The 25583-nt window shown below is 39.7% G+C and overlaps 1 protein-coding gene across 3 annotated transcripts; it reads right to left on the bottom strand.

Moving 5' to 3' along the window:
• Positions 1 to 1287: 1287 nt before the first annotated feature.
• Positions 1288 to 25557, bottom strand: mgarpa (mitochondria localized glutamic acid rich protein a). 3 transcript variants are annotated; one of them, XM_042492712.1, is made up of 8 exons: positions 25391 to 25557; positions 21082 to 21182; positions 19673 to 19778; positions 14713 to 14733; positions 8307 to 8591; positions 3467 to 4578; positions 2836 to 2882; positions 1288 to 2650 (listed from the first exon to the last, which is right to left on the bottom strand). In XM_042492712.1, exons 1-7 carry the CDS (start codon positions 25464 to 25466, stop codon positions 2847 to 2849), a joined length of 1737 nt encoding a protein of 578 aa, XP_042348646.1. In that variant the 5' UTR covers positions 25467 to 25557; the 3' UTR covers positions 1288 to 2650; positions 2836 to 2846. The 3 variants fall into 3 exon arrangements, with proteins under 3 accessions (XP_042348646.1, XP_042348647.1, XP_042348648.1); XM_042492713.1 differs by lacking the exon at positions 14713 to 14733; XM_042492714.1 differs by lacking the exon at positions 2836 to 2882 and having other exon boundaries at positions 1289 to 2650.
• Positions 25558 to 25583: the final 26 nt, after the last annotated feature.

Genomic DNA, 25583 nt, shown 5'->3' with positions numbered 1-25583 from the left:
AAAATCCTGTACACCAAGCTTGCACAGCCAGAAGTTAAACAGCAGAGATGAAAAAATCTGAAAGAGAATAAAGGAAGAGAGGACTACAACAGAGTTTTTAAAGCGTTTCACACTGGAGACTCGTCTTCAGACATCCGTAACATCACTTCGGACTTGCTGCATGCCTTTAAATCACACATCCACACAGATCACAGTGCTACAGCATGACAAGAAAAGCTCTTCCAAAAGACAAAAAAAGCAAAGAGCAACTGTATCTTCTCCATTCCTCTATCACAGTTCATTCAAGTGTTCTTCACTAAACCATGACACTGAGCTACACTGACCATTCTAACTATATCAACGGCTAAGGAGGAAATGTGGAGAAAAAGCGCACACGAAGAGCTTTTGCACAATTCATATTCAGTTATGTTAACATTTAAAAGAGATTGCAACTTCATATCAGGGAGATGTTCCTAACAGTTAATACATTCACTGGATAATCAGATTGTCTACCAACTTCAGGAGGAACAAACTCACCTAAAAGTTAACTTTACGCTGAATATGAAGACAAACACACCTACTGCGCTGCTCTCAGTGGATCACAACTTTCAAGCTGGTTTCATCTCTGGCCACACCCAAATCAAAGATGTCACAACTGGTGTTTTCCAACAGCTGTCAAAGGCAACAGACCAGCTGTGACCTCAGCCACTGGGATGTGGCCAAGGGTGAAACATGCTTTAGAGTTATAACTCAGTGAGAACAGTGCAGCAGCAGTCTTCTTCAATTTCAGTGCAAAATCAACCTTTTTTTTAAAAAAAAAATACAACTAATGTCTGCCTTATACCGTTTTACAGGATCAAATGACAGCTATAAGGATGTGCTTATTGAAGTCTTAGGAAGTGTAACACTGTGACTGCATCAAGAAGAGGTCTGTAGTGTCCTTTTAGAGACTGAAAACACAAGGATCAGTGAGGTAGCTGCTGAATGTGGGCTGCTGGGCCAGAGTGCTTCTTCATAAAAACGACAAACTGCAGCACGTTTCCAGTTGTTCATCTTCACACCAAGGGAAGCCAAGGAGACACCTGAGGGTACTGTAAAGAATGCTGGTGAACTAAAACACCCCATTGCTTCTTCAACCCTTTAAAATCTGAGCAAATTGACTTAATTTCTTTAAAAAAAAAAAAAAAAAAGCATGGGAAGGCAAAGAGCAACATAATTAACGCCAAATTAACAAATAATTAGTGGGGAAAAAAACAAAACAGAAAAAAAACAAGAAAATGACATGGAAATTAGCACAAAAAACAAAAATTAAGTTAAAAACAAGCAAGAAAATGACCTGAAAAAAGGGCTTAAGAATTATACTGTTCTGTGATATAATTTGTGCCAAAATGTCAATATGAATGAATAAAGTTTGGGGTTTTTTCCTAGCTTTAACAACAATTGTAGATCTACTAATTTCCTGCAATTTGCGGAACATTTCTTACCAAGTTTCACTGCTTTTACCCTGTGTTTTTGAAAGAATTTGCATCAATTTGCTCAGGTTTCAAAGGGTTAAATACTTATGAGGGCGTCTGAAAGCAGCGTAGAAGTGATGTTGATTCTGGTCTTACAGGGTTAAGAGATGGTTCACACACTACAAGTGTATGTGGAGAACCTGAGTAAAATGGGAACTCTGGTATTTCACAACCTGGACTCTATTTTCCCTTGTTTTTGTTTCTCTGTGAGTCATGGGAATCACATTTTTGTTCAAGTATTGAGAGAGAGTGCTGCAGTCAGCAGCAGAAAAACAGGCTGCGATGTAATCACTCTGGGCAGGTGCACCCGTCAGTTTACATTTGTTTGTTTTTGCCATTGACAGGTTAGATTGTTATTTAGAGTTTCTGATGATGTTACAGAAAAGGACCTTACATGGAAACAAATTTTTTTTCTGTATCTTACAAGAAGTCCTGTTCTGATATCTTGCAGACTTTTTCACATTGTTGGAATTAGCTTAGTATTCGGCCATGATATTGAAATCTTTCAGAGACTCAAACATAAACTATTACTAGCACTCCTCTCTCCAACTCTCAGTAACGTTTCCAACATTTTCTTCCAGCAATAAGTCACCTTTCCAAACTAAATTCAGACAGAAAACACCCCAGAACAAGTGAGAGGTACAGAAGAATGTTCCCCGGGTCACTTGGATGCAAAAAAAGGGAACACAGGGTCCGGGTTGAAATATGCCGAAGTTCCCCTTTAACAGGATGTGGTGATAATTATGACAAAATTCCACCGGTGTGATTTTGAGGCAGTAAACACTGTAACAGTAAAAAAAAAAAAAAAAACAGAAAAAAAGGTGGGTCTGTATGGCTCAGTTTTGTTCACAACAGTAAACAGGTTGCAATTCTTTGAAGTAACAAGATATGTTATCTAATAAAAGATAAACCAGACATGTTCAGCTACCGACAAGACACGGAAATCGGTGTGAAGTGTCACAATAATGGGCACTGCTAATATGCTGGGATGATGGTTCCATAAAGCAGACATTGATCTAAACACAGTGTGCATCTTTACTCTGGCACTACATATTAGTTGCTTGCAGTTTTACAGGTAAAGGGAGGAGGGGTAAGTGTTGGAGAAAGGCACATCCTCTTCTTCAGCAGGATAGAAGTCATCAATCAGGAGCTGTTTACTGTGATGGAGAACAGAAACACAAGTCAAGAGGAGTGTAAAATAAACCAACTACCCATCCCTAGAGTATTTGAACCTGTTGTAAAGCAATGTGGATGTGGAGAGTGGGAATGTTTAATTTTAATGAGAAGTGTGTCATGTCTACAGCCTACTCTATCATAGTAGAAATAATCAAAGACTCAGTACCTTATTTGCAACTACTGCATTTGCATCCTAAGCAGACGTCGCCTACCCTGAGTAGCAGAGTTTAAAAATCCATGTTAGAGTGCTTTTCAAGAGCCCACTGATTGAGATCAGGGGTATACGTTTCATTACATAAAGTTTACCGAAATATCACGTTAATCAGAACGGGTCTCTCTGACCCTTTCTGAAAACACTGTTACACTCTACAGTCAAGGCTGAGACATCTGCTCATCACATCTACAGCCCCAATTGCTAAAATGTTGGCACTTTGTATAAAGCATAAATAAAAACATGATGCAATGACAAGATATTTGATGTTCAAACTAATAAACTTTGTTCTTTTAAAAAATAAATATACACTGATTCTGAATTTGGTGCCTGCAACAAAAGACTGGTACAGTTGTGGAATACTCAAAAACACATGTCTGGAACATTCAACAGGTTAACAGGTAACAGATGATAGTATCATGATTGGTATCATGATAAGTACAAAAAACAATAAAGTTTATTAGGTTGAACATAAAAAATCTTTTCATTGTACCGTATTCAATAATATGAATTGTTGTTGTTTACTGATCATGATCCATACATCGAGTCTTTAATCAATCAGTCTAAAAACAAAGTTAACTGGTACCTCAGAAGCAGAAGCATCGTCATCGTCTGGAGCTGGGATGATTCTACCGGTCATGGACCCCACTCCCAGAACCTTGGGCCGTTTTTCAGTTTTAGGTGTTCCTTCCAGAACCACAACAAGGTACTCTCTTTTGGGAGCTTCTTCAGCGGTCTCTGTAGCGCTTGCAGCTGCTTCTTCTATCGCTGGGCTGGCTACCTCTGTAGCAGGGGCTGCTGCAACTTCTTCCACAACTGCAGCGGTGACAGGCTCTTCAGCTACAGCTGTGGTGACATCAGGCTCTACAGGGGCCTCTTCTACCACTGACGCAGCCTCTTCTGCTGCTAGGACCTCCTCAACAACTGGTGCAACCTCTGCTGGTGCAACTGCCTCTTCTGCTGGTGCAGTTTCCTCCTCTGCTGGTGCAATCTCCGCTGGTGCAGCTACCTCCTCTGCTGGTGCAACCTCCGCTGGTGCAACTGCCTCTGCTGAAGGTGCAGTTTCCTCCTCTGCTGGTGCAACCTCCGCTGGTGCAGCTACCTCCTCTGCTGGTGCAGCTACCTCCTCTGCTGGTGCAGGGGCCTCTTCTACTAGTGCAACTTCCACTGGTGCAGGGGCCTCTTCTACTGGTGCAATTTCGACTGGTGCAGGGGCCTCTTCTACTGGTGCAATCTCGACTGGTGCAGGGGCCTCTTCTGCTGGTGCAAGGGCCTCTTCTGCTGGTGCAAGGGCCTCTTCTGCTGGTGCAGGGGCCTCTTCTGCTGGTGCAGGGGCCTCTTCTGCTGGTGCAGGGGCCTCTTCTGCTGGTGCAACCTCTACTGGTGCAGGGGCCTCCTCTGCTGGTGCAGGGGCCTGCTCTGCTGGTGCCGGGGCCTCCTCTGCTGGTGCCAAGTCTACTGGTGCAGTAGCGTCTTCTGCTGGTTCAACCTCAACTGGTGCAGTAGCCTCTTCTGTTGGTGCAACCTCCACTGGTGCAGTAACCTCCTCTACTGACTTAATCACCTCCTCAACCGGCGCAGTTTCAACAGGCTGTTCCTCTACTGGTGCCAGGGACTCTTTGATGTCTTCAACAGCAGGTGCCAATTCTTCATTTACTTCAGTGATCTTTGGTACAGCAGAGGCAGCTGCCAGCAGCACTGAAACACAAAATCCAGCCATCCAAACATCACTGATGCTCAAGTTATATTTTCCTACATTTAGCTCAGACAACTTGTGGTGGTTAGCCAAACGTAACATTTGTGAGAGGCTTTAAGCAAATCTGGTGGAGTGTGACTACATGCAGGTGTCGTGTTGCTTCCCAGCAGTGGAAGAAGTTAAAAAGAAACGGGGGCATTACAGGTAAGGAGTGCAAGTCATAGGGGGCATTGATGTAGTGCCGTAAACCAATGATCTTCCGTAAAAGAAAAGGAATTATACACAGAAATTCTATACAGACAAAAGCAAAAACAGCGCACCTATTAATAGCTGGCAATTTTTGTGGGATTTGGATGCACTTCTAGAGACTATTGGCACAAATGCATGATTTTTTAGGTTAATATACGTCTTGGGCAGAACCATGATATTACAGTATACCAGGGGATTTAGAAGTGTTTATAAAAGGGATGTTTTTCAATACCGTCATCAATACAAGCGCTCCTCTTTCTATTAAACCAATTGTATATACTGTTCAGCATGTGCCACCAGAGCTCAGTCTGCGGTCTCTACTAGCAAAACAGGCAGATGAACTGAAAGACAACGCAACAGAGAGGGAGAAGTTGCAGGACTGTCAACAGCTGGCAGCCAGCAGACAGAGAGAGACTGTGGGGAATAACTGATTTTTTGCATCTAACTTGGTGAATGAAGGATTTATTTGGACCAAACCAGAGCTGGTGATTGTGCGAACAGTGGATTTACTATTTAGTAATTCATCTTAATCTATTAAGATTACTGGTAAGAGTAACCAAGATGGTTTGGTTGAGTTTTATTTAGTTTCTATCAAGTTTGAATGAAGTGTGTTTTATGATAAATTAAGGAGGCAGTCTTGTCAGTCTTCAGTGACTGAGAGAAAGCTGAACTCGGAAGGTGGGTGTACAGCTGTATTTTTCTGTTTAATAAGGAAAACAACTGTGTATTACTTTTCTTAAAATTTTGTGGGTTTCTACTGTGTATTTAATTGTCTGAAAAGCTAAGAGTAAGCAGTGCACTTGCCGTCGGGGGATTTAGCGCAACACACTTATAACATCATCAACCTTATACCCAGCTGAAATTTCAGAAAGGTATAAAGGTGTGAAATGTCACATACTAGCCAAGACTAATTAATACATATACTGATCTGAGAGGCTGAAACAGTTAAATATATCAGCAAATGTGTGTTTGTATTAAAGATGTGTTGTCGGGGATATAGCACGTACTGGTTTGGACATTTTATAGAAATCGTTAGTCCTTTTAGGTGGACAAACTATGCAATTTCTTGTTACTTATAACGTCTGTAATACAGGAATGCTGATAAACTGTATCTGTAAAGAGACTATAAACAATATGTTTGTTAATCAGAATTATTGGAAGGAGTCTTGAGATCCAAAGACTTTGTTGCCAATGACTGCTTTTCTGAAATTGTTGTCCATACTGACCTTGTAACTTTCCATTGTAAAAGTAAAAGACACGGGAAAAGGGATGCACTTTGATGTATACCAAACTCCCAGTGCATTGTGACAGTGTAGAAAAGAGAAAATGGGTGCAGAGGGCAGTGAGAAGGAAATGCAATGCATATGAAATGCATTTATTAAGTAAGCATTTAATCAGGCCGATTAAAATGCTGACTTAGAAAACAAAGAGAGCAGGCTTGTGTGTAAGCTGACTGAAGACTTGCATTCAATATGAGATGTCAATTTCCATCATTTACAGAAAATTGTTGGATTTCTGAGAAAATAAAGGAACTTTAAATGGGTAAACTGGAATGAATAGCTGTCAATGTCCTTACTTTACTTCTGTAAAAAGACCAATTGAGACAAATTAAAGACGGCAGTAAACCTTTCCGGCTTCATAAAGGTTTTATTGTATGACTTTGTATTAACGTTTAATGTTCACAGTGCTCATTATCCAGTTATAAGCAAAATAAAAATATGATCACATTTGGGTTGGTCACCTGATGAGTAATACGAGTTGCACATTACACTTATGGAAAAGAACACACTTAAGCAGTTACATTTTGTACACAGCCATCTCATCTTGCTGGATTTACAAATCTGCGGCACAGCTTAACAATTATCAGCCTACTCTGTGATGCCTGGGCCAAGAAGTACAACATTACAGATGTTTCAGTGAAATACAGCGTTTGGTCAAATCCTGTAAAATAGCAGTAGGGGCTTCTAAACAAAAAGATAGCAACAATATCACAGCGTTTGTTCCTGCTTGTTCTCCACGTCTGTTTCCCTGTGTGTGGTTGGTGGAACCTGATATAAATTGGCTGGTTTTAAGTCATGTTAACTTTGTGAAATAAGGCCAAACTGGATGATTGTTACTCAGAGTGATCACATTTATTTCACCCATAACTGCGAATGAGCCACATGGAGACCTCACTGACACTTTGGAAACGTCTTACTGTGGCGTGCAGCTGTAAATCAACAGGAGCCTGCTGAGGTGTATTTGCTGGTTTGTGACATCTCTAGCTCCCATAATAATCTCAACAGATATACACATCACAGTGATCTACACTGCACACCAGGAGAAGTCATCCTTACGTCAAGAAACGCTCAATCCGCCCTTTCTTCCCACTCCAATAAATACAAGACAAAATATACATTTATAAGGAAGATAAAGAAGATTGGTGAATAACAGGTGAACCCCGGCACCTGAGGAGAAGCAGCTAAAACCTAGTGGATCTAGACAGTGACTGAAAGTTACCAGTGACGGAAAGTTATCAGTTTTATTGTTCCAGTGTTGTGAGGGAAGAAAAAGACCTGCTATCAGTGGTTCTTTAAAGTGATTTAAACTAGGGATGTCCCAATCATGTTTTTTTTGCCACCCATCCGAGTCATTTAATATTGAGTATCTTACGATACCGAGTTCCAATCTGATACTTCTGTTTTTCTAGATAATACAGCTACACGGTGCACACTTTAAGAAAGCTTATTTAAAGTTATTAAAAACCAAGCCAATGTATGACCTATGCTTGACAATATGAATAAATGAATAGCTCTGTAATGCATCAGCCTTTTTGGTCTGTCCCTTTAAGAGAGATGCTTCGATGCAGCCTGAGTCTGAGTTACGTGAATGAACTGTATTCCCTTGAGTGTTTATTTTTGTTGTCCTCACATCTTTTAGGTGGATTACACTTCATTAATACATAAGCCATGTTGACTATTTGTTCGTGAAGCTCGCGTATCAGCAAGGGTGAGTATGGCTGCAGTAAGCTCTTCACTGCTCTCCTCTCCTCTGAGCTGGGCGGAGAAACACCATGCGCTAATGTTATCACACTGAGCTGAAATGAAAACAAGCGCTCATAACTTTGGTAAATAACATAAATTTACAGTCTGCAGTCTACCCCTGCTCTTACACACACAACAGCTTAAGAGAGGAAAGATAGAGACAGCTGGGTGAATGAGTGTTGAAAATGGTAGCTGTCCATGTTGCTGTGCATATATTAAAACGTGTGTGATAACTGACCTAAAACAAAGGATCAGATGGCTCTATAAGCTAAAAATTCCTTGCTCCTGATCAGTAAACAAATGCCGTGATTGGCTCTGATACTGATGTTTAAGATTGAATCAGGACATCCCTACTTTAAAGATGGTGAGATAGAAAGTGTGTGTGTCTCCCTGTAGTGAATGTGCGGAACCTCAGGCCTCAGAGGCAGCTGCCTCCTCATCAGGTGAAGAAGTCGTACCATTGCTCTCGGGCTCCTCGGCAGCAGGTTCTGCAACAGCCTTGGCGGCCTCCTCGACAGCTTCCGCCTCTTGAGCCACTTCTTCTGCAACTGCCTCCACTTCACCGGCAACCTCTGCAACGTCCTCTGCCACCTCGGCGACAACCTCAGCGGCCTCTGCGACTGCTTCAGCGACTGCCTCCACTACAGTCTCGGCCTCACCATTCGCAGCTTCACCGGTCTCTTCTTCGCCAACCTCAGCCTCTGCAGCAGCCTCCTCAGCTGCCGCTTCCTCCTCCTCTGCAGCTGGAACACAAGAGCCAGGAGGAGTGGATTAGCCAGAGCATGGGGTTGATTCACAGGGCTGACAGTGAGCAGCCAGCAGTCAGCTACACATCCTAATCATATTTATCATTGTGTATCACACACACACACACACACACACACACACACACACACACACACACACACACACACACACACACCAAGCAAAACATCCCTCTTCAAATGAGATATTTTGATTCAAAGCAGCATAATATTCACATAATAATATTGTGAATATCTGATTAGTAGCTGAGTTTCCATTCAAGCTGTGTTAGGGCCCTGAGACCAAGTAGATGGTTGGCTGTCTGAGAGCATCTACAGTCCTAGTTTTTGCAGTGTGTCCCAAACTGTTGGCACTGTTCGGCTGTGTTCAGTTGAATCAGCACGTTGGAGTTGGAGTTGTTGGAGCCTGTCAGTGAGTGAAATCACTCTGATTGGAAGTTCATGAGAAACGGATGTGAGAAAAGCAAACAAATGTCTTGGAGTCAAGAGACTGTGAAATTGAAAACCAACATGTTATTTGGTAAGATTACTTTTTAGCTACTGAGCCATTAGCAGAAACTGTTCATAATTGTTATTGTTCTCTGACTGATGGTAAATATGGTTTGCTCTTTCATCATCAGGTTGTTACATTTATACTGTTTAATGCAAAAAATGCACTATTAAAACCCATTCAATGCAATGCAGTTTTTGATCCCACAGCTATCAAAGCATAAAAACATGCATTCTATTATTTTGCCTTGGAATTTGTCATTTTTACTATTTTCCACCTGATAATATAATTTTTACCATATTTGGCATATGGAGAAAATACATGCCATTTCCACTAGGTGCACTGTCACAATCAATGTTGCTGCTAATCATTGACATATCCCAGACCGTGATACTCAAAAATCCCCTTTGCATGTAGCATCTTGAATATAATTCTTTTTTTTGTTTGTTTTTTCCCATCTAAGAGCATAGTGGCATCATGAAGAAAAAAAATATTTGATATTTATGATTAGGACTGATGCTGATTAATAAAATAAGCTCAATGAAAGAAAATAATAATAATGTATAATATTATTTAAAAGCTAATTTTGTGCTCAGAGCGAAACAAGTGTGTAGTGATTTGGGCCTTAGTACAAAAGCTCATGTTTTGTACATTCAGGCATGCGCTTCTTACTTAAAATACAGACTTTTTTTCTTCATTGATGCATAAAAGTAGGAAACTAGCGCGCTGTGCTAAGCAGAGAAACCTGAGAAGTGATGCATGGAAGCACTTGGATTCCACATCATAAATCAAAAATCCTTTGATAAAAAGATTCAGCCTTTTGCTGCCCTTTTAAAAGACACCAGCTGACAGTAATAAAAGGGCACAAGTACTTCCTGTGGGTGGGTTTCACTGGAATTCATTTTAACAAATTAGTGTTGGGTCTGATTCATTCACACTTGGGTTTTGGGGAAAAAGTGGCAGCTCTACAAAGCAGATGACAGAAACACTGTTCATGTGCGTAATAGCTCTGATTTTTCAAATGTCAGGTGCTTTCAGACAGCAACCAGCTGTTGCCAACACTTCCACTGTATTCAGTGTAAACACAACCGCAGCCGTGCTACCCTCCTGAACACACACTTTGCGGACCGATACAGTTGGATGGAAACATAGCTACTAACAGATCATCATGTTTTCCCAGCAGCCTGATCTGAAAGTACTACATGACAAATTACCACTGCCGCAGCAAATACTTCATCTGAACTAAAGACAGGCGACACATTCACTACATAAACTGCATGCAAACTCAAAGACAGGAGAGGGGAGAGGGGGACAGGAAGGAGGGGAGAGGGGGAGGTTAAGGTGCAGGGGAGAGGGGGTGACATTGAATCTTGGTTCTTACCATCCAGTTAACAAGCTATGAGTTATCTGGAACTGTGAGAGTGAGTGTGACAGTGAGACAGCCGGGTGGGTTGTTGTGCGTCTTTAATCTTTGACTGAGATTCCTCCACCATTTGTTCCACATTAACCATCAACACAAACACACTAAGCTGTGTGAGACTGGCAAATGAATCAACTGCTGCCAAACACTGGAGCACTGACTACTGGGAGTGATGATATTCAGCTGGCACAGTGGTGTTTCTGCCAGTTCAGAAGATTTTTCATCACTGTAAGTTTCCATTTAAAAGTGTATTCTGCATAATGAAACAACGCTGACTATAAGGTCTATGTTAACCCTTTGGTAATGAGGCAAATTGGTTCGGTTTCATTCAAAAACAAGCAACTTAACAATTGCCCAAAAAAAGACAAAAAAAATTATAAAAGTTATGAGAAATTAAATAAGCAAAAAAAGTGATAAAAATAAGCAAGATAATTATAAATACAGTTTTCTGGACATAGAACTTAAACAAATGTGCCTAGTAGATGAAAACAAAGGGAAAAAAATTGGGGACATAAAAAAACATCTGTTCTTCACAAATATTAATATGTGTTTAGACTGTTAATGACACTTCACTTTTTATAATAAAAAGAAAAGTGTTCATAGGGGACTGACAAAGCCATTGATTGGCTACCAAACATTTTAATTTGTATATGCATCAGTGATAATTTATATAATTTCTTTTTAAAAAATCAATACTTGGCATCAATGTATGGATTTGATATTGCCACAAAAAAACATAGTATACTATGTATTGGCTTTTTGCCCACTCCTTGTGTTAAATGGAATACCATCACTCACAATAGTGCATGCTAATGTGTTGGCATCAATATGCTCAAAAGCCAAGTTGAAACTGGCCACAGTCCCACAAAACAAAGCCATTTTTTCACATTTAGCCCAGAGTGGTGTCTAACTACAAGATAGTCCATTGAAAAAGAAAAGTCTGTCAAAAGTGGTTTTGGAGACTTCTGTCAAGTCCATTTCTCCTCTTCACAGAGTTACACATTAACATTTAGCAGCAAGAGACAAAAAAAATGATGAGCGGAGCAGAGAACCAATGTCCTCCACAGAACTGTCCCGAGGTTTTAGGCTGAGCAGAGCACTCTCTTTCTTTCTTAGTGGTACAGGAGGGGAGGAAGGAGGAGGGAGGGGGTTTGATTTCCTGTTCAGATCCAAAGAGTCCAGTTCTAGGATGAATATCCATGCGGCCACAGAGGACCTTAGCTTTACCATTACACTGAAAGAGTAAAGACACAGAGAGTTAGAGGAGAGGAGAAAAAGAAGTCTAGCTTTTTTTTTAAAAAAAAAAAGCCAATTTACACATCAATGACAGTGTCAATCTAAAATAACAACCACAGAAGCTCTCCAAGTGAAACATGGATATGGGCTGCTGATGGCGATGGTGATGGCAATCGCTCTATGAGAAGAAGTCATCAGCTTTTTATGACAGAGTCACCAGTTTGTCTCACTTGGAGCAGATATGTCTGCAAATGACTCACATTTGGAAGAAAACACAACACTGCATTTATCTAAAGCCTTTGACACAACAGACTGAAGGACACAATGAGGAGTGAAAGGGTCAGAGGAGAGGACCAAAGGCCTTTAAGTCAGGAGGAGAAAATGAAGGAGAGGTGAGAGGTCAGATAGGAAGCCAGGTGAAGTCGGAGATAAAATCTACATCTACAGAGTAGGATGGATTGCAAATATGTCTAAAGCCAAAGCTCAGCCTCACAGGATGCTGGAAATTATTTGGATGCCTCACATCTGTCTTAATGCTCAGAGGCAATCCTCTGCACTATTTCCTCATGGAATTGACTGAAACACAACATTTCGCCATCTGGGCAATCAGCTTTTTCTGTAAAAGCTACAAATCAGTGGAAAACTCTGCCTGGCGCTGTGAGGGGCGACTGATTATCGACAATGACAACAGGACAGACATTGAAGGGTTGGAATATCTGGAACTTCAATATCATTAGGACTTAAGTCTTGACAAATGTCTAAATAAGGGACACTGGAGCTGTATTTAAAACCGCTCACTCACTCAACTATTCTCCATGTAGTGTTTATTAAACAGTGCACTACATAACTGCATTATGGTATACAGATGAAAAATGTAGGGTACATCATATAAACACTCATATTTGTTGTGCATTGCAGGTTTTCTATAATGCACTACATAGTGGATAAAATTAACTGCTGAGAATTTGAACACTACTGCAAAATGTTGAAGACAATATATAGTGCACTTTTTCCATTATAGGGAACGGTTTTGAACACAGCTTGGATATGAATCAGATTGATGTACAAAATAGTCATCAATTAACCTCATTATATTGCACCTCTTACTGTGCAATGTCTTCACTTTTTTGCATTAAAGGACCAGTTATGTAATGTTACACAATGTTACGGTTTGTACGCTTGCTTCTGGAAAAACTTAAGTAAAATAAAAAGGTTTAAAAAAAAACACACTGAAAAGACAGTTAAAAGCTGCTCAGCTCTGTCCTCAGTGACCCTGAACTCTGGACTGTTTAACTTGTTTTTAATTTGACAAACATTCACTTGTGATGCGCTATTGTGTCTAGCATTTTATTTTGTTTTGTGTGTGATGTGCTTTTTGTGTTGTATTGTCTGTGTCTGTCTTCCGAGTATCACTTTATACCATGTGCTATTGTGTGCTTCATTTGTCTTGTGCGTCTTTTTCCTTCTATTCCTCTTGTTCAACAAAAAAACAGCATACTCTAAACTGCAATCCTCTATTATTTCACACTATAATCAATCTTGATTTTTTTTAAGATAATCATTTCACATTATAATTTGTAATCATTTTACATTTTAAGGCATTCTTAAAACTCAGAGCAGCACAATTTCAACTCAGCACTGAGTCTATTCCATAATTTGACTCCCAAAACGCCCAAAAAATACATCTGTATTTCACATTCGTTCTCACTTCACATGTTTCAAAAGTGAACAACCCTCTTCAATTATAATTTCCTTCTTTCAATTTTTTTTTTTTTTTTTTTTAAATACAGACCGGAAGGCTTTTGTTTACAACTCAAAAAAGTATTTCCAATGTTCTAAAAATACACAATGCCTACACATTTAAAGATCCTATAAAAGATATTTGTGGAATCAAAATAGCCAGCTTTGTGTATTATCATAACCATACGTTCACACCGGATGCGGTGCGAGTGCTTTGCACTGCGTGTTTAAAATTCAAAGACGATGTAAAGACACACACAGACGCGAATTTATGCCAGGCGGCACGCGGGACAAACGGACGCGAAGGACACAAAAATGCGTATTCATGCAAATTGAAATTTTTTAAAATTTTGTGTGAGGCTGTGTTGCAAAAGTCTGTCGGTTGAGATTTTCATCACAAACCACGTTAGCCGTTAGCCGCCTCTCTTAGCTAACGTTAGCACAACCACAGCTGCTGAGGGCGAATTTTCACGAGTTTCAAAATGCTCCAAGAGACCATATACGAGCAAGTAACCAACATTTTTTTCATGTTTGGTGTAAACACACGCTAAGAGCTCTTTTCCAAAATTTAATAAGAGGGTCTAGATTTCCCCAAATTTCAGCACAGTAAGGCATACGTGGCATTACAAGTGAGCAGCACAATAACTTTAAACTGTAGATGGTCCCTTTTTAATAAAATACTAATTAGCCTCTTTAACACAGCCTGCTTGAGGTGGGAATATCAGGCCTTTATCCTGCCTCACCGTTTCGTATAAAAGGCACAATTGCGGAATGAGAGACAGCTTTGTCTCGCCTTGAAACCCCTGTAAGTACAGTGAGAGTATCCCACAATAAGAATTTACAGCTCCCCTCTGAGTTTTACTGTGATGACATGACCTGAAGCTGTTATTATACAATAGCTTGACATCTTTCAGACTGCAGCTGTATATGTTGGATTTGACTGCTGCTGCAATCACATCATTTCCATTTTAGGTGGAGCCATCTTAATTTCCTTTTCACTGTTGACTGTCATTTAGGAACTTTGAGTGGTAAAAACAGAGTGATTAGTGTGATTATGAGCTTTCATCGCGGCTAATGTTAAATTAGTGAAATTACTTGAAGCACAATCAAGCTCATGCCAAAATTTCCCTGAACTTGAGACAGCATCTCAGTGAGCATTCAGAAGGTTGTCAGGCAGTGATAATGAATGCTAAATGTCTGATGACACTACTTACCCTCTTCTTCATCATCACTGCCTGCAAGCAAACAGAAACATCAGTATAAGTTTCATTCTGAAACAAGCAGCAGCAACAGTAACTCAGTTGATGAGTGGTAAAGAAATGCAGTTTAGCAAAAGAGGGAACTAAGGGTTGTCTGTCTGAGAAGTTAACGTAACTGTTTCTCCTTCCAGACAGAATCTGAAAACATGAAAAAGATTACATTCATCTTAGAAACAATGATACACATCTCAATCAATGTCTAATTAACATGCTGGCCACTATTTACCTTTGTAGATATGATTTTTCTTAAATATTATAAATTATATTCTACATTTTATATATGTATATATATATATATAAATAACACCACAGGACTTATCCTCTAACAAGCAATTAACTTCTGCCCATAACATTTTAAAGATGCTTGTATAAAAAGGGAAATGTGGTTTGATGATGGACAAAGATTCCTTAAAATCAATTTATAATAAATAACAATTTAGATTAATTCTTTGGAATTGGCTGCATTTTTCAACACTCAGCCCTAGATACAATTGTTTCTAATACCTCTCTTGCAACAAAATTAGCACATGTAAGCAGGTTTTTTAAACATGTCGTCACACTAAAAAAAAAAACACTAAAAATCGGTAAGAAGGAAAGGAGTCAATCCTTTCCTGTTGCCTGTAGGGCAAAGCTGTGCACATGGCTCTGCAGAAGGTGAGTGTAACTTTCTGTTATCTTTTTACTGGTGTGTTATGTTCACGGTCACAGACAGGCCAGGAAACAGGTTAACAAACAGTTGAAAGCAGCATGGAATCCAGTAAAAATGTTACGTAGGTTACTTTTAATATATCTCTTATTCAGTCTTAAACTCGTTGCAGGCTAATTTGGGATGATGTTTGAGCATTTTGTAGCAGCACATCATTGCATCTCGCTGGTAAAGGGGTTAAAATTAGCTTGTTCACCCAAGTGTTGTACTTTTATCACTGCCAATTGAAAATTGGCTTAATTTCTTTCAAAAACATGGGAAGACGACAAAGAGCAAGTTAAGAAAAAAAAAAAAAAAGCATAGCAGATAAGATAAAATGATTACTTGAAAATTAGCATAAAAACAAGAAAAGGTAAAAAAAAAAAAAATAAATAAAAAAGGGTATGCCCTGGAAAAAAGGTGCTAAAAATTTGCTTTGCAGAAAAAAAAACATTTCCAGAGCTTTTTTAAAAAAAAATTTTTTTTAATCTAACAATATCTTCTTATTTGTAGAACATTTCTTGCCATCTTGACATTTGCCCTTTCCCCATGGTATTGAAATTGAAACAAATGTACTTCGGGTTCAAAGGTTTAAATACTTGTAAAATGGCGTCTGAAAGTAGGACAATTTAAGTTATGTTGTTCCAGGAATCAAAGGGTTAATACCTTCTGTCTACTGCAATCATTTGACCTGGGAGTTAACACTGTAACCTTTCCCATCACATTAAAAAGCCAGATGTTAGCAGGTTTTTGGGTTTTTTTTGTGCTGTGGAAAAGATGCTTTATTGCATTTAATGAAAATGAGTAGAAATGATTGATCTTGATAGCAGCAGTGAGCCTGACTCTGCATAAACCACATAGTTGACATAGAGAGTTTATCTCCTCAGCATCACTGTCAGTACACAGTGATGCATCAATGGTATCAGTGCAGTCATCTGCTTTATTACTGTAAACAGTAGTGTAGACTAATCTCATCCATCTGCAGTAGAACATGGGCTGTTAAGAGTCTACTAGCCAGAACAAATAAACAGCTAACTATCAGTGATCACAAACACTGATAATATTCAAACAGAATACACATGCCGTGTGCTGGAGCAGAGGATGTTTGTGTTTATAGGAAATGAGTTTATATTGGGGGGGGTTAGAACAGGGACATTAAGAGGTACGGGACAGAAAAGACTGAGTAATGACATCTTCTTGGCAGACGCAATGCATTTATGGCTTGGATCGAAGATTTATTCATGTCGAGCTTTTGTCAAATCATCATTTTTGACAGAATGGGTGATTCATTTTATTTCAGCCAGGGTGGAAAAACTTCTCAAATAGTACAAACAGCAATTAAATGTAATGAAACATTAAGTCTCATTGGGTAGACGTATTGCTGCACTGTTAAAAAGTTAAAACATCTAAATCAGTGATGTCACAAGAGGTGTCCTTAATCAATTCTAAAGATCGCTATCTATGCATATTTAATATAATAATGCTGAAACACTATGTTCTTCTACTGCAGTCATTTCTCTACCACACTCTGTTTTGTCCATGTCAGCCTGCTGGTGTTGCAGCACTGCTCTCCTTTAACACAGACAGATCTAAACTTGGGCATTTTAGATGTTCATGCAAGTAAAAATAATGTGTCTGAATTTGAAAAATTATTTGGGGATAGTGAATCTCTGAGTTCAGAAACTAACGTTGGTAGTATAGATGAATTTCTTTTAACCTGTGCTGACCATCGCTTTCAACGTTTAAAATGACCTCTCAGGCAGTAAGGGGATATCAGCTGTCACAAATAAATATTCATTCTGGTGTCACAAATAAACATTCATTCTGTGAGTAACTTGACAAGAGAAAAAAAAAACTTGTTTTCAGTCTGATTAAAGTGCTCTCTGCAGCAGGTGTCTGTACTCTGCCAGTGATCATTTTAGCAGGGGGGGAGCCTCCACTCTAAGACTTTCTGTTGAACCATCTGCACCTTCTCTATGAAAATAAAGTAAATTCAATCTGCTAACAAAGATCATTAGGTTAAAAACTTGGGGGAACGGTTTTCTTTCCTATGTAATTCTGGATTTAATTCTTTTTTGCATGAGGGCAGCAATTTATGACTGTTCTCTCTGCAAATTAATCCATTAAATATTTTCTAAATGTTGCAAAATATCCATCACAACTTTCAGGAACCCAAGGTGACACTGTCAAATAAATACATAAATAAATAAATAAATAAATAAAACAATATGTAATAAGACCTAACTGTTAAACCACTTTGACAAAAGTCCAGAAGTCATTCTAGTCTGCCTCAAAAACCTAAATTTGTTTAACTGTAGACTGTCCTGAAGCACTGTAGCAGCAGAGGTAAAAATACATACACAGGAGAGCAGGCAACATGGCTGTGCATGCGTGCGTGCGTGTGTGTGTGTGTGCGTCCATGCGTGCGGTCTCTAACAGGATGGGTTCTCTCCCAGCAGACTGAGCTGGGCAGCTACACTCAGTCTCTGCATGTGTGTGTTGTGTCAGTGGGGAATGTCACAGCTGAAATAAGCAGGGGATAATCGGAGACTGTCCCACAATCCTTTGCTTGGGGTGAACAATCTGCTTGCTCACAGCATGGCAGAGCAGCAAAGACTGATCACAGTGCAAGTAGTAGCAAGTAGTATTGTGTGCAGTAACCTATCTTTGACCTTTAGCCAATATAATAAAAAAATGTACATTATGACACAACGGTCTGCTTTAAGTACACACACAAAGTCTGCACCTTTTGATAAAGGATAAAGTTTATCTCCTGCATATGCACCAGAGCTTAATTCTGCTGTAAAACAATATCATTTAGTCACTGTTTACATTTTCAGATAGACAGAGGCAAATAAATACATTTGTGTTTCAATGAAGGATCATAGCGTTTTGTTTAATCCAATGAAGTGGTTTCATTTTTCATCTGCTGTTTGTTTGACCTGATTTCAGCACCAGGAGCTGTCCACAGATTTTCTCCTCACACGTGGTGCTGATCACGGCACAGAGCTCTTCTGCTCTCTACATCAGGGGACTGATTATTAGATAGTAAGCTCATGTCACTGTCATTTACTTTGGTGGTATTTACCTTATGTGAGGAGTAATTTGCTTTCTTAAAGGGACAGTTCACCCCAAAATCACTGTCCAGCCATATACTAGGTTTTAATTTTGCCATTTACTTGGCAATTCTTACTACCAAAATTGTTGTGAGATGTCACCTAGACCTTTGACTATAAAAATAAAAAGAAAAAAACACAAACAGTTTGATCAACAAAAAACAGTACAGTTAATACCTTGGAAAACCTGGAAAAAGCATTGCTGGAAACTTGCTCCTGGTTTTAGTATTGAAATGTATTTACTATACTGATAAATCTGTCTGTAACTAATTATTATATTTCATGTTGTCTGAAACTCGAGAATGAGACCTGTGTCTCATTGAGACTACCTGTATGAATAACTGTTAAATAAAATAAAAAATGAAGACACAGTGAACGTGTCTTTTCCTGTCCAGTCCGTTAAATGTTCTTTAGCGGTACAGTCACTGGCTGGCAGAGAGCACTCTAACTCGACAAAGTTTCATTTTAGGCAAGTTACTGAATCATGATGAGACAGCCCAAATTTTTCCTCCATGGCAACTTACGTCATTTTAACACCACAAAACAGCAATCACTACTGACTAAAGAAAGAAATGTTTAAGAGCCTTTTACTTTAAGACTTGATAAGTTTGGAGTTTCAAATTTTAAAAAAATGCCAACCTGGAGGCAGATCTAAAATAAAGCCAGCAAATACAAGGTCAGACTAAGGGGCCGTTTACACGACAACAGCATTTCATAAATATGCCTTTGACATTTTACAGAACGCAGTGATGGCTGCAAAATAAATGAAACAATCAGTGAAGTTGACAAACCTAGTTTTCATCTCAAGTCATTTTTAATCTCCTATCGTATTATCTGCAGCCATCTCAGCTGAAACTGCGTGTACACTGCTCTGAAGGATATGTGAGCTGCACACGTTCATCCTTTATAAATAACATTTTATGGGATGGTAAAGGTGTATGCATGGTTTTCCTGCGTACACATTGTTTATACATTGTTCCTGCAGCACAAGAACAGCATTTATCAAGAATCCTTTGTGGTTTGTCACAGAGCACTCAGTGAGGCAGTGGAGGGGATCTGCTCTTAGTCTGGTAAAGTGGGTGGAAAATTCAAGCTGCAGGTGAGAAAAACTTACTCTTAGGAGGCCATGGTTTAGGTACCCACTCTGTCTTGGGTCTGCTTTTGATTTGTTCTACACGATGATTGAACCTGGCATGGTCCGAGGTCACAGTGTTGTATGCCTGTGGAGAGAGGAAAGAGTCAAAAACTCGTGCTGGACTCAGATATAAATTCACCTCTATGAAATTAAACTATGAAAAAAATGTATGTATATTTTTAATGTTCACAAATTCAGATCCAGAAATCCACATTTCAGTAAAAAATTAAATAGAATAAAATCAGGCTGCCCAGTTTCAGCTGGTCAAATCCAGATACAATTTCACATCATCTTGTTTCACGTGGGATTAAAGAAAAAAAAAAAAAAGAAGAAAAAAAGAAAGCATAAATTGACACTTTTTTTAAGTCACTGGCATTTCGGCTCTCTCCCTCACATAGATACACACAGAAAAAAAGACTAAAACATGATTTGTCTCACACACTCCTGAGCTGCTCTAACTGAACGATAATTGAGCACACATGGCATGTTTTTGTATCTTCACAGCTCCAGGCATCCACTTTTTAGTCACATTTTTTGACCACAGAGCACCAGTGTGACTTGCAGATATGGTAAATATATGAACTGAAGAGCTGTCTGTTCACAGTTCACAGTGAATAAATCCTCACACAAAGGTGCGGCAGTAACAGGTTAACTTTTTGCCAACTGCTAACAGCTTACCGTCAACCAAAAGCTTTAAGTTAAAACAAACACTGGGTGCTTCAAAATAAAAGCCCCAGTGGATCTACTTTGATTTAATTATGACAGCACTTTGTTTTCACCTTCATTATAACAGTACTTTAACAATGTTTGACAGAATCTACTTTATTTAACTTATTGTAATTGAACTCATTTAATAATCTTGCATTTTAGTAGTCTATAGTAGTTTAGAGATTACAAAATATCGAAATAAATATGGCACATCATGATATAGCCTAAAAATATTTCAATATTATGTTTAAGCCATATCTCCTATCCCAAGTCCAGGGAGGCCAGGATGTTGCCATTTGACATTTAAAGTCAGATACAAGGTTTTAAAAGTAAAATCTTTCAATTATATGAATTTAGTAAATTTCTTAGATAAAATTTAAATACTTGTGAAGGCATCTGAAAGCAGCACAAGAAATGTCATCCTGGTTTTAAAGGGTTAAAAAAAGAAAAAAAACAACACAAAAAAAACACAAAACTTTGCTGTGGTTCCTTCTATCTGTCAGCCAGTGATGCACACAAACTAATTCTGAGGGAAACGCTGGTTAAAAAAAACAGATGAGTGACATGATGAACATCTTTGGTGGTTAACCCTTTGAGGAAATAAGGTTAGCACTGTCAGCCTTGTTGAATTAGGGATTAATATCATCGTATCATGTTGAAGTTTAAATGGCACAACTTACGTATGACACAGCACCAACAAAGGCTCCACTACACAGCAGGGCGTAGACTATGTTCTCCCCTGACCCACCAGGAACTGAGGACATCTGCCGCCGCGGCACAGCTGGAAAGGGTTAAAGGTCACATGTTAGATTTTACTAAAACTGTGAATTATTAGATAACTCAATATTTTCTATAATTGAGCCTTCCTTGTGTGTTTTAACTTTGAGCTCTACGTGTATCAGAGGAGGTTAATAGAGGGACACATTTGCTGAAAGTGACAGAATACAGAGGATCCAAGACCCTGCATTCACAGTTCCCATCAGCTGCGCTACCTGCATGTGCTGACCCTGTGGCCGGACCCTGGTGGCTTTGAAAAGATCCAGCAGGGTAGGAATAATGTGCTGCACAAACCTATAATCTTCAGCTGTGTCTGTCTCAGGGTGCTTTCTCACCAATCCCATTTACACTAAAGCGCTCTGTGGGCTCATGATGCCTCCCTCTCTGATTGGATTGAGCACAATAGATTTAGATTGCCAAAAATATGCGTGTCAGCACTTGTTTGGCGCCTGCGAGATGACGCACTCTGCTCCTCACCTTTGGAAAGAGAAGACATTCGTTTGGTTTCAACCGGTTATAAAAATACCGCAATGAGGTTTGGCCGAGTCCCTGCTGCAGCTCCAGGTGAACTAGTCCCGAGGCGATTGACTAAGCAAACATCTTGTTAAGTTTAGTAAAGCATTTTCTTCCCAGACCAAATACTAATAAAAAGGCAAACAAGCACATTTTGTTAGCTGTGGAAAAACCTTGGCCAGGGCCAGCACCTCCAACTAATTCTTTTGACATCAGCTTTCACTTAAACCCTTCACAAACACCACAGAATCACACTTACAGACAACATGCAGCTGAGCACAATTTACAACTGTTTGGTACAGAGCAAATGAATGTAGGCTAGGTCTAAACCTACGATAAGAAGAAAAGAAAATATTAGATTGCCTGTATAGAAAACAAAGTAAACCCAAAAATATACTATAGAAGAAATATTTGTAGGGAAAAAAAGGATACAAAAGAGTTTTCAGGGTTTCCCCACACGTTCATTTATATGTGGCAGCCTGCCATAATTAAAACATTTGCCGCCACAAATATTTTTTCTATTTTTATTGCTGGACCAATCATTAGGACCACTGCTGAAATATATACTAGTCAGATATTCACTATACTCCGCTCTTGAAGCACGGAGCATACTCTGGGCACAGATGGAGCAGTAGAACTACAGGCGCATGAAAGTGAAACTTAACTGTTCATTCTGCTGGGTCTAAAAGTTTGCATTCATTCACAAACAGCCACTCCTTTCATCCATCAGTCTGATCTGATCATCTGTGAACAGCTCTACAGATCAATTACCCACCCCTGCTGCTTTATATAATTTAGAGAGAGATCACAGAATGATACAAAAGGACACATGCATTTAAAAGAAAGAAAATAGAAGTTCACTGTTGCTCCCAACCCCAACTGTCCAATACTGCCACACATACACTAATTTCCTGCACTCAGAAGAACTTCTGTGCCTTTTCTGCATCAATTTATGGTGTGAATGTCTTAATTTTTTTCAAAAAATAAGTAATCTGGTACCATCATGCTTTTATTTGGAAGTGGGGGGCAAATGCACATGTTCTAAATTTAAATGCAGTACATTCTATACCATACTATGCTTGATCATTGGATTCTGCACCCCAAAATACTCTCAAATGAATTCCTTTGAGAAAATAAATAAGTCAGTAACAGGACAAATTGCTGCCTTCACATTAGTTTTAATGACTCTGTGTCCTGTATGAGGACAACAATGTCTCATTATCAGCTAGTAGCTGAGGTTTTAGTTTTGGTGGAGTGTTGTCCTGTCCAGTTTTGAGGGTATTAAACTCTTCATATTCTCAGGAACTAATCCAGAGCGCAAGGCTCTGACACACTCCCCGTCACCCTGTTATTTATACTGGCTAATCGGCTCAAGTCAGGCTCCAGTGAGTGGGATAAGGTGGTGAAAACTCACAAGCAGTGGAGGGGACGCAGGTCAAGAAGTCACAGGATTAGACCATGATACCATCCTCTGGTTTAGTGGGAGCACTGGGAAGGGACTGAATGTGTGTCTCATCACTGATGGGTACATAGCGGATCTATAGTGGATGTTATTTTGATGTAACCTCCTTAGAGGCCCCCTGTCGTGCCTGGCAGGCAAGCCCTTGAAGGAAGGTTAGCCATGCTACTGTCTTTTTTTAGGCACAGACTTTCTGTTAGGGCAGAAGTCAAAAGGGGAAGCAGTCGGGTCAGGACAGTCACGGGGGGGGGGCAGGCTGGACATTAGGGAAGGAGAAAAACGATTTTTACGTACCACTAACATGTATTAGCTGCTACACCTGAGCAGTCAGAGGCTAAATGTAGCCCAGCATGAGCTAAAGAATGCAAACCTCAAGCTCCACTTCTTTTTTTCACAGCTGAAAGTTCCAGAAAAAGCTTGTAAGTGGGCCTTTAGTTGATCTGGTGTTTGTTACAGTCCTGTCTGTTTGTATTTTCTATTAAGCTGTTAGGGACTGTTGGTTATTTATGAGAGGGGAAGGGGTGGTGCCGAACAGAGGAGGTATGTCAAAAAGATTTTGAACACTAGGGAGGAACTTTTGTTTTTTTATTTAGGCCTAGGGCATATAACTAAATGGCTTATTTTGTTTTAGTTTAGCACCAATTTTTTTAACTTGTCAAAATGACTTGGCTGTAAAAACCCAATTTATCATTGGATTTTCAAATTCCCAATAGTCCTTGAATATATTATGTGGAGCAAATGTTTCCATCAGAAAAAAAATACAAGTAAACACAGAAAAATCTTTTAAAGAAAGCACAGCCAAAAAGGCAAAAAAAACCAACAACAAAAAAATCATTAAAAATACTCAAAATTAAAAAAAAAGAAAAACAAAATCAAATCTAAATGTAGAGTAGCATGCCCCACTTCAAAATGATAAAAAAAGACTAAAATATTTATCAAAGTAATTGGCAGTTCATTTTCTGTGAATTGGCTTACTTATCAACTAATCATCTCAGTTGTACTTGTTTAAATTAACGGTAACTTTAGATATAACAAAACAGTATGTTTTATGACTGTTATATTTTTGAATGCAAAAATCTTAATGTGTAAAGTAAATAATGCTGTCATATTAATGTAGTAAAATGTAAAATTCACAATATTTCCCTATGAGATGTATTGGAGTAAAAGTATAACGAGGCATGAAAAGAAAATATTCAAGTGAAGTACTACCTTAAAATTCATACTTTGGTGCAGTGCTTGAGTAAATGCACTCAGTTACATTCCAGCAGTGGCGGACAGCTGGCAAGAAGACTTCCTCTGACTCTGCAGGTTCTTTTAGGCGGAACTAGAACCCGCATGTTCGTGATGCCAGACAGTGAAAACAGAGGAAATGGTGCTAAAGGCGACACCATCCCGTGTTTCCATGAGTATCTGACGGTTATGTAAGCTCATCGGAGATGAGAGGAGAAGCTGCAGCCACCGGCCGGTTCGTGGCGCACGCTGACATCCTCTGAACGTATAGCTTCTCGTGCCTCTGCACTCATTACATGACTTCACAGTCATACAAGCGTACCACGTGACGAACAGCGGCAACCATGTTTCCACGCGACTCTCAGCCTGGTGAAGGTCACATACACATGTATACATGCCAAAATCATGGGACACTTCCAACGGCCTTCACTTCACAGTGAGGACAGCGCGTGCCACGTTCGTCTACGTGTTAATGGTTCCACCACAGGTACACTGGTTCTAAAAAGAACCTATCAAAGCACTTCTATTGTGTCAAGTGTGGAAACAAGCTGGCAAAGTACGGTTGACTGATTAGATCTGGCAGTCTGCCGCCCTCTTTAACACTGCATTGTGTGGAGTGTGTTTGGAGTCATTATGAAACACTCCAAGCAGGGCTCAAAGTGTGGCCACATCTCAGTGATCTCAGTGAGCTAAACGTCCGGCCTAAAATATCACACTGCTTCAAGAAGAGGCACAAACATGGCCCACAGTCGCCTTTCAGTCAAACTTGAGCTAAAAAGCCGAGATGACCTTCACATCGCACGCGCAGCCATTGATTCTCCGGCATGGTGATGTAGCTATGCGGAGAAACGCGCACGAGGACAAAATGTACTATTCCACCGGTTTGAGTCAAGAGGCAACAGATGGCGAAGAGAACACGTCACGTTTATCGATGACCACAGAGGGAGAGTAAAAACGGGGGAAACGAGTTTAGGTGTGTGTTTGGTGATGATGGCAGTGATGGAACTCACCATCCCGGGGCAACCTGTAGGCTGCTCTCCGCGCCACGGGCCCACACCTCTGCCAGGCCGCTCTGCAGGAAAACATCGCTGCTCTCCGAGGGCTTCGCTAGGAATGCTGCTCTATCAGCAGGAGCTGGATGAATGGCTGGCTGCACTGCTCTGCTCACAAAAACGTGCGAGGAGGAGGCGGAGGCCAGACTTT

The sequence above is a fragment of the Plectropomus leopardus genome, chromosome 9 (genome assembly GCF_008729295.1).
Source record: "Plectropomus leopardus isolate mb chromosome 9, YSFRI_Pleo_2.0, whole genome shotgun sequence".
Lineage (NCBI taxonomy): Eukaryota > Metazoa > Chordata > Actinopteri > Perciformes > Serranidae > Plectropomus > Plectropomus leopardus.
This window is presented reverse-complemented; position numbering and strand designations above follow the sequence as displayed.